Source organism: Rhagoletis zephyria, unplaced genomic scaffold (genome assembly GCF_001687245.7).
Source record: "Rhagoletis zephyria isolate East Lansing unplaced genomic scaffold, Rhagoletis_zephyria_1.1 Rzeph_scaffold_06176, whole genome shotgun sequence".
NCBI classification, from domain to species: Eukaryota; Metazoa; Arthropoda; class Insecta; order Diptera; family Tephritidae; genus Rhagoletis; species Rhagoletis zephyria.
In genome coordinates this window covers 27,656-37,589 of record NW_016163259.1, presented here as the reverse complement: position 1 = coordinate 37,589, position 9,934 = coordinate 27,656, and the positions used below count along the sequence as shown (strand labels likewise).

General features: G+C 34.2%; 1 protein-coding gene across 1 annotated transcript in view; it reads right to left on the bottom strand.

Moving 5' to 3' along the window:
• Positions 1-3,486: 3,486 nt before the first annotated feature.
• The window catches only part of LOC108372934 (hemicentin-1-like), a gene marked incomplete at its 3' end in the record, with an annotated part of 32,864 nt that continues 26,416 nt past the window's right edge, over positions 3,487-9,934 (bottom strand). Inside the window, exons 3-4 of the mRNA XM_017628756.1 lie at positions 4,685-4,893; positions 3,487-3,731 (exon numbers count right to left, since the gene is read on the bottom strand). Of these exons, the coding sequence (XP_017484245.1) occupies positions 3,487-3,731; positions 4,685-4,893 (454 nt within the window). The remainder of the gene's footprint in view (positions 3,732-4,684; positions 4,894-9,934) is intronic.

Here is a 9,934-nt window from a genome sequence, read left to right as displayed (position 1 = left end):
ATCCCACAGGATTAAGATTATGACATACGTACAAATACACACACCCAAGCACTAGATGGTTTTTGTAGCTGTGTGACAGTTTTGTTGACTCATTCTTACTCAGTTTGGATGGTTGGCTTTAAATAATAAATGCTGAGTGGCATCATAATAGAAATGAAAACTGTGGCCGATGCAAAACATTCTGTCAAAAAAGTTGACAGCCACTCGAGCGCAGGAAAACAATATTTATCAACTCTGCATGGTTTGCTATTAATAGATAATTTAATATTAGAGAAGTTAATTTTGAAATACTTGTTGGGCAGTTACGTGATAAATTTTAATGGAAATTTTCGTTTAAAGCAAGCTCAATAAGCTGGCTCTCAAAATTTTGTGAAAAGTGCTGGAAACTTTTTTCCAGTCTAACGTTTATTTGCATGCATAAATGCTAATTAAAGTACATATCTACTTACATATGTACATACATATGTATGTTGTAAATTCAAATCCTCTAGAAGAATTGTAGTTGATATATAGAATGAATGAGTAGAAATAATCTGCTTGATGTGTGCAACATTTTAACAAATAAAAAGAAAAAATTAAAAATTAAAATCGGAGGAATTTTTCGTTGGCATTTTAAAATTAAGTATTTTTTTAATAAAATATAGAAAAGGAGCCATAACTAAAGAACTTGCAATTCTGTGCCTTTCATCGATGGCCGACTTCCAGCTGATTGGTGCCATACAATTTGTATAGACCTCGAGTGGCATTTTATTTACCTATCAAATCAAAAACTGGAAAATTTTAGGTTTGGTTGCAATTGTTGGAAATGAACACAGATGTTGGTGCTGCCAGATGATGAAAATAGTAAAAAAAAAGTCGCGGGTTTTTTTTTTTATTCATTATTCATTTGATATTGAGATACTGTTATACGTAAAAACAGCGCAAGCGAAGTATTGATTTTAATACAAATTTGAATTTTTTATCAAATTACCGATTTTTATAAAAAAAGCGCGGCAGACGATAATTTTTAATTAAAAATCGCGTGATTTTTTCATAAAAAATGTTCATTATTTATGGAAGTTTTAAATTAAAAAAAAAAGCGCTGAAGACATACGCATATAACGCCAAAATTATATTCTAGGCAAGCGTAGAGAAAAAATAAGCACAAAAACACACAATACTTGAATGCGAAATTAATATATCAGATACGGGACTCCACATTTCCATTTCTGGTATATGTAGTACGAGTAGGTGCTAGCAATTTGAACACAACTATAAACAAGCTGAGTGGCACAGCAACATTCCTTGAGCTGCATATGTGAAATACATAGATTAACCTCTCGAAAAGTAATAAGAAGCAGCGAGTAATAGAAACGGAAGCAGACGATGAACGACAGAAAATCCAATTCATTTGTCATGGCATAAGCAATTTATGTTAATCAATTTTTTATGTCATAATCATAGAACACACGCATAGGCGGTAAAATGTTGCCTAACTGCAAGAATTAGGTAATTTTATATACCAGTACAGTATGTGAGCAAAGTATTAGAAACACTCAATAGTTGGTGAAATATTAAAGCAACACTGAAGAACAGAACAACTCCCAACTCGCGACGAGGATATAAAATAAGGATACGGAAAAAGAGCTCTATGGCTTGTTGTTTCAAGACAATCGCGATAGATTTTATATGTAGGTACATAGACCCCCCCATTTAAGGGGAATTCGCGGAATTGCTTAAATATACATATGCATGCATGGTGTATAGCGCTGAGGGAGAGTTCGCGATTAGGACCTATATATATTTATTTTTTTGGTTCCACTTACTCGGGTTTAGTTTTTAAAAGTTGACCGACAAGTATTCAGTTTTTTTTAACGACAGATTCCACTTATTTGGATAAATGTTATGTCAACAAAAGTGGTGTTATTGCTGCTATGGCAACTTTCAAAAGTAGAAAATAGATTTTAATATTTATTTAATTTTTCTTCCAGCATACCTGATTTTATGGTTGATTATACTTTACATACATTTAATGCATGCACTTGGTTGTATTTATGTAAATGTAAATCAGTTTTTATTTCATCAGCAGAAGCGCCTATTTTAGCCATGAACTGGCGATTATGCAAATGCGTATGCGGTGTCCTTGCGTGAGAAGGTGTTTTCAAATAAATTTCCATACATTACATAAAATTGCCATTCATTATTGATAAAGTAAACGACATATCCAAATGGTTTTCGAAGCACCTTCACTTCAGTACATTAACTTTGCATTTAATGGAATCGAATTTCTCATTTTTATTCGCAAATAAATTGGCAACTTTGTTTTAAGATAAATATGAAATTGCTTGATACCTCCTGCATTCCTTCGTACCCATAAAGGATAGAAAGGCTTTGTTTCCTTACTCGGCAGGCAGACAAAGTTTTGCTTCCTTTTCCGTTTAAAGCAAAAATATTTAGTTTTAGTTTTTATAATTTAATTACGGTTAGAGATTTAAAATTTTCAATGGTGGACCCGATATGTTGTTTCCATTTTATTTGGTTAAGTTAGAAAACTGGGAATTGTTTCCCCGATGGAGGCATACAATTTTTTTACAGAAAGCAGCGCAGTTTCCAGTGAGTTGAGAATGTGAAGGCTTGAGTAAATCTCATAAAAATTCTATGGCACAGTTGTTTTAGGGTAAAACAAAGTGTTAAAAAAGTGGGATATTTTGACTACAAGACCCAAGACATTTTTATAAGAAAATGCACTGTCGTAAAAATATTGCAATATGCAATTAGAGTTATTGAAGCTAGGTGAGCAGCATCAAAGCCTTCCATTATATCCATATAAGGAGTATTCCAAAAACAACTTCTACGGTATAAAGTGTATAAAACAATGTAAAAAAAGTTAAAAAACAAAATTTTATTTTGCATTTGCACTAAAATAAAATAAGTGAAATCTTTCGTTAAGGTTAATAAAAGCTAAATTTTACATTAATTTACTTTTAACTTGATAGTTACAATTTTCATAACGTGCTAGACTTAAGCTAAACAAATCACTTTTTCTATCGATTTGAAGGAAGTATATATTCTGAACAACCAAACCAAATCGGACCAAAAATGCGAGTTTTCGGAATATATCGAACTGTGCGACACCTATCGGTAAATTTTTTTAGAGCTGTTTCTATTCCTGTAGTAATATACGCATATTCTAAATATAAACTAAATCGGACTATAGATGCAGGTTTTCAAAGCATTTCGACCAGGCGCTACTCACCGGCAGCTCAACCAACGAAATCTCGCTTCTACTGCTATCCACACATGTGGGGCAGCGCAAGCAACACAAGAGCCTAGCAACAACAGCATCGATGGTATTTTTTATTACCTTCACTCAGTCATCTATATAGCATGCCTCAATTCATGCGATCGAGACCCGTCTAAGAGACTGAGTACAGTGGCAGTGTAAGCAGAAGCAGAACAAACACACACACACACACACACAAGTAGGACAGTATTGTACAAACTTACCGTTAGTAAGTCCTTTCTTCCAATATTTTTCAAGTGTAGTACATTGCGAACGGTGCCATCTGGCAGGACATGAAATGAATCGTCGACGAGCGCATGTTCACGCCACCAGGAGACGCGCGGCGGCGGGACACCACCACTGGACAGGCACGTCAGATTAATGCTGTCGCCTTCCAAGTAGGGACCGGCCATTTGTTCGCGTATCGCAGCGCCATGGTGATCCAGTATCGTCAATTGAGTGGGTGGCACTGCAAAGAAAAAGGGAAGAATAGAAGGAGTGAAGTGTGGAATATTTGAAAAATGACTGTCAGAATATGAAAAGGTTTGTGTGCGTAGTAGTGTAAGTGTCAGGGAAGGGGATAAAATGAAAAAGGTGACTGCATGAAAAATGGTTTTGGGTAGAGGATAAGGAAGCTGTAACGATGTAGTGAGGCAAACACTGTACTGGCAAGCTCGCAAGTGGAAGTTCGGATTATTTCAGAGAAAGCTAAATAGGTGTTCAAGTGTAAGGATGAGCACGAGTGCAGGTGGAAAAAATAACTTGCTGGTTAGAGAGTGAAAAATGTTACGAACACGTTAGCGAGCTGCGCGGCGACATCGCATCGTTACTTTTGTGTAACAAATTCTGAATAGTGTAAATTTTGCGCTTTTCCTAGTGTGAAGAAGTAAAAAATAAGCGACAAATAAAATAAAACGAATACGCATTGCGGAAGCGGAAATGCCTCGAGTGAGCGAGTTTAGCAAAGAAAACGAAATATGCGGGTGGTTGCGTATACGCCACAGAGTACCTTTTTTATATATTACTGTATTACTTGCGCTTTATATTGTATACACATGTAAATGTGTATGTGTATGGTTGTGTGAGCATGAAATATTGCTGATGCAGAGAAAAAGGCAATGGCTTAATGCCGAATGAAAAATATGAAATCATTTGATTTGCACAGCAAACTCAAACGTGGAAATGAGCGCTTGAAATGCAGGTAGAGCGAATGCGGGTGGGCAATTCGTAAAATGCGTGATAAGCACTAGTTAAAAAAAATAATTAATGTAGCAAATACTTAAAGGAACTGAGCAGTTATTTAAAAATATTTAAAAATATTTCCCGTAATTTTCTTTTTTTCATAAATCCTGTTCTTGCAAGGTAGGAAACTTATATTTTAGTGTGTAACTTTAGCTGCGCCATGTCACCTCAGAAACTTACCTAATACTGTTACATTAATGCGCCAGTAGCGTGTCGGTGATTTATGAAAGTCCACCCGACACTTATAGAGACCCGCATCGCTTGTTTGTATATTTTTGATGCGCAACGCTGGCGGATTTGTATCGTAGTAAAAGTGGGCTTTCTTCTTGAAGACATTCTCATCCGCCCAAGGGATGCCTTGCTGTAGGGCCCGACCGCGTACATCGAAGCTGAAAATAGAAAAATTTGCATATTATGAGTACTGTGAGTTGAGTGTGAGCATTCGATCAAGAAAATATTTAGATATTGAAGTAAATTCGCCGATTTTTAGAAAGCGGAAAAAGCTATTAAAACACATATTAAACGGAAGATCATAGCGGTCATGATCTTTATAAAAAAAGTCACAATTGAACCCTTAAAATTAGATTTATATTTTTCCGATCAAATTCAAACGGATTTTATGATTTTTATTTTTAGGATAAATTGTGATCGTCATTTATGATTTTTTTTTTAATATATCATAACCGTTATTTTCATATTTTATTTTTAAGATCATAAAAAACACTCTCCATTACAACGGTTAAATTGTTCCTAAAAAATAAGAATCCAAAAAACTGATTCTAATCTTAATTATAAAATTGATTTTATTATATAATAATTATTATAAAATAATTATTTTTCAATAATAAAATACAAATTTAACGAGTATTCTTAATCGAAAAAATAAAAATAAAATACTAAGTAATGATTTTCCAGTGATCTCAAAATAAAAATCTTGGTATTGACTCTGTTCGGCACCTGGATTCAACTTTTTTTCCAGTGAAGTCTTGAGCTCACTTTTTATGCGCAAGCCTTAATGTGCTCTTGTGCTAGGACATTTTAAATAACTTATTCCCCAACTCTATCATCCTGGGAGATTTGTGAGCGGCGTTATTATATGACATGTTATCATTTCATCGATATCACTATCCATATTGTTATCGAAACAACTACCAATAATTTTATCAAATTACTTATCGTTTTTGCTATTGAAAAATTTATCGATGCATTTGTCGAGAGTTTTATCGTTATATGTATCCCTCTTTATTTGTTATCGACTTTTCAATCGATGTGGATATCGTTGAAGTTATCGACAACTTGTATTTATGAATATTGTATGTGATCTTTTTATCACTGGTACTAAAAATGTTATCGTGGCATTTACCGGACTTATTTTAAAGAATTTTTTAGTAGAATTATACACAATACATTTTTTTTGTTTTTTTTAACATTTGTATGAAATATAAAATAAAATGTTTTATCTAAATATTTATCGACATTTCTATCAAAACCTGTATCCAAATTTTTATTGAAATATTTTTTAGGGAGCAATATTTATAGACATTTTTTATGTAATTTTTAATTGAAGAATGCTGTTATATGCTGTATAATGCTTAATATTTGCTAATTGACTACTAATTGGCAATTTATTAACTGCTCTTAAATAAAATTAAGGAAGATAATTATTGTGGCTTAAAGAGGATATAAACGTATTAGCCGAATAATGAAATGGTATGTCAAGCATAAGTGGATAAAAAAACAGCATAAACTGGGGTAGTTAATTGGAAATACAGCATAATAAATATGACCGAAAAAAATCGTGTTGTTGCGATAAAAAATTAATTAGCGCATTAAGAATTATTAGTGTTATAAGTAATTTATATGCTAATGAGAGACGCATACAAAAATAAATAAATACTCTATATGTAGGGATTTCATATTCATATTTACGTACATACGTATGTGGTGGACCAGCATAGTTAATTTTAGAAGGATCTGACACATTGTATGATAATTGTCTGAGAACTCAGCAAAAAATATTTTTGAACACGCCTCTCAGTTTGTGGAAATGCTAAAAGCAAAATAAAACGAGTAATAATTATAGAATTTGCTCTTATTTCTTTTTGTTAATAAGTCCACTACTACTGGCTAGTTTATATACATGTACATACATTTGCACATAAATACATACCCCACCAAGCTCCCCCGCAGTTGTTGAAAATATGTTTTTGATTTGGTCAGCTGTTAATGAATTATGCGCGTTAATTGAGTTCAATTTATAGCGCTAACACATGTGTATGGGAAGCGTTTAGAACAAGCGTACACCCACTAACTAACGCTACAGCGTCAACAAACAACCACAGCAACACACTAACGAAAGTAGGGAAACATGAATGCGTGGCAGATTGCCGTTAGTGTGGCAATAAAAATGTATAAAAGGAAATGCTTTGAGGGGTTTACTATATTTTTTTATCCTTAAATACATATGTATATATGTACATATATGTTGCCGGTTTCAATCAGCTGTTCGGAGCCAAAGTGAACGAAGTTAGTGGTCAGTGTCGGTGGTCTGCAGAGCAGCAAAAATATGATTGAAGGTGGAATTATTAAGTGGAACGCTACGCATTGAGGCGCATGTGAAAGACGGAGGTATATATTACATTGGTGGTAGAAACTCAATTGATTGTTAGGGCGTGCAGTTGAAAAGCTCGCTGATGAGGTTTCAATGGAAAAGGGTGCGTGAACTGCTGTTCCAAAGATTTAAATATATTTTGTGGCACGTCCCCTAGATGTCGCACTCGTACATACATAATGTGAATAAAAAACTTAGATGGTTCCACTTTGTCAACCAAAGAACCAGGGCTTTAAGCATCCTGCCAGAGCTCCCGTCAGAACCGAAATGGGGCACTTAGCTAGCTGTAGAAGCTCCTTTATGCGTCTGCAGTCGACTACCGATCAGAAAAACTTTGCAACTGTAAATGTCTGGGTTTTCCTTCAGCGCTCAATGAGCTCATCTATTCAGGGGCAATCCGCTGGTTGCTACAGGAACTTCTTATACCGTACCTGTCAGAAGAGATGGCCTCAAAAGTTCGCTGCCATTCTATCCATCCGTGAATATTTTAACTGGATCTCTGTTAATAATACGAAAATTATATATGCATGTATCACAGGTATTTAACAACAGTTCTATCCAAATTGTTTTAGAGTTGCCAACTATGAAGTTTCCCAAAGCAAAGAGTACTCTAAATATTGGGACATATGCATAAAAACTAAGTAATTGCTGTATTTTAAAGTTTCATACCTTTCACTTAAATTTATTAAACCAAATTGAGTAAAAGGTCTGAAATTTTACGAAAAAGCACTTGCTTAAGTTTTATGCATACGGCCCATTGAGTTTTAAAAAAATGTTCAAAGCTTCCTCTATACATTTTTGGTAGAGACAATTATTTATGCCGCATTTTTGCGCCCTTTAACCCAGACCACAACAAAATTTGACAATTTGATATAAATTCATTAAAATTTATTTAAGTGCTCACTAAATGTGCCATTTTTCCACAATCAACATAAATTAGTGGAGACATGCATTTTGAAAAAAAAAAAACAGCGACAAAACATTTAACCAAGAAATTTTTTTTAAATGTAACAGAAAGAAATGTGGGACGGCAGTACAAGCGTGTCAAAAGTGTCAAATTGGCAATTCAACTTTAAAAGCGCCCACTAAACACACACATAAACAAATGCAGACGAAAAACTGTTGACAGCTCTCCCAAAGTGACAATCTGACAACAAACTGATGTCAATTACCATTGAAATAAACGGCGGAAGAAGGTGCCTAATGTAAGATATTGTACAAGAAGATGCTATGTTTCGTATTAAAATTCCCGCAATAAATTTGTGTCGCGCATAAAATTAAATAATAAATCCATTTTTTTTTATTAAAATTGACAAAATTTCATTTGTGTTATTTCTTCGAATAAATTGACATAGCAACTTGGTACGAGTGCGTTAAAATGCGTACAAACACCCCAGCATCAGCAAGCAAATGTGCCGTACGCACACAATGAAGGCGATGCTTTTACATGCCAAACAAGCAGAGCTTTTAAATAAGCTATTTTTGTGGCCAGCAAAGTCAGCGCATTGAGTGAGCAACTCGTAAAAATGCGCTAGACGAAAGTGGGGAAATTGTGACATAATTTAACAGGTAAACGCATCAGCTGTTTGTGGGCAGTATATGTAGGTGTCTTCGCATGGGCAGGTAGTGATAGTAGCGACTTCTGCCATTTCCTCAGCTAAATACATATATGTATATTAGGACGGCTCAATTTGTATGGGATATTTTTTTGACTATGCGCGTATAGCATAGGCGGATTCTACGCGTAATTTTATTCAAATTTGCTGAAGAAACCATTGTTATAAAACCAATTGGAACTTTGCCAAATTGGGAAAACGGGCTTCTTAGGGGTTATTTCTTATAACATCCGCCATAGGGCAAACTCCAAATTGATTTTAGACTCATGTTTCCTTCTGAGTAGAGGTAGTCCTCCCATGATATACGCGCATAGTAAAAAAAAATGACCCGCCCTAATGTACATACATGCTATACATACATATGTTAAGTATATAGGAATGTAAATGTAATGTATGCACAAATTTTTATAGTCCATAATTTGTGTTAAGATGCTCCGAACTAAACTTTACAAGGGGGGTAGACGTCAATGTTTGATATGACAAAAGTGGCAGAAGGTGTGTTTAGCTAGCAATAAAACGTCGAATTGTTCAAAGGCAGCAGTTTAGGCCCTTCACAGCTTCTCTACTCTGGTTCTTTACACTTTAATGCTGCATGCTTGCCGCACATCTCTGTCCGTTCATTTGTTCGTCCAATTCATGCAGTTAAACTTGAATTTACGATTTCCATATTTTTCACATTTTTTCACATCGAACAAAAATAAAACCAGGAAAAACATGAACATATTTTATGGCTGTTGCTCACACAAATTTTACATTTACGCGTTTGATTACGCTTTCGTTTTATTTTGCTCATTTTTATTGTTTACTTAAACGTTACATTTTACAAGCGCCGAAGCCCTAAACATTTTTCATTCATTTTATTAACCCATCAAATGCATGTCAAATAGAAATGCAGCTGCATTTCGTGAGAGAATGTCAACCAAATATGGGCCAGATTTGCTAAGAGATTGTTTAGATAGTAACAAATTTCGAAAAAAAGTAAAAAATAACAAAAAAATCTAAATAATAAATTTCAATTTTTTTTCACCTAATGGAAGTTAAGCTAACAACTTAAATAATTCCGAAAAAATGTAGTAATCGATACCAAAATTTTTTTTTGATTATTTTTTTTTCTGATATCTGTTAATCCAGTTAGTGCTCATACGCCGAAAAAACATTAGTAAAAACACCCGTTCCATTGCTTACATTACCTAAAGTAGCGAC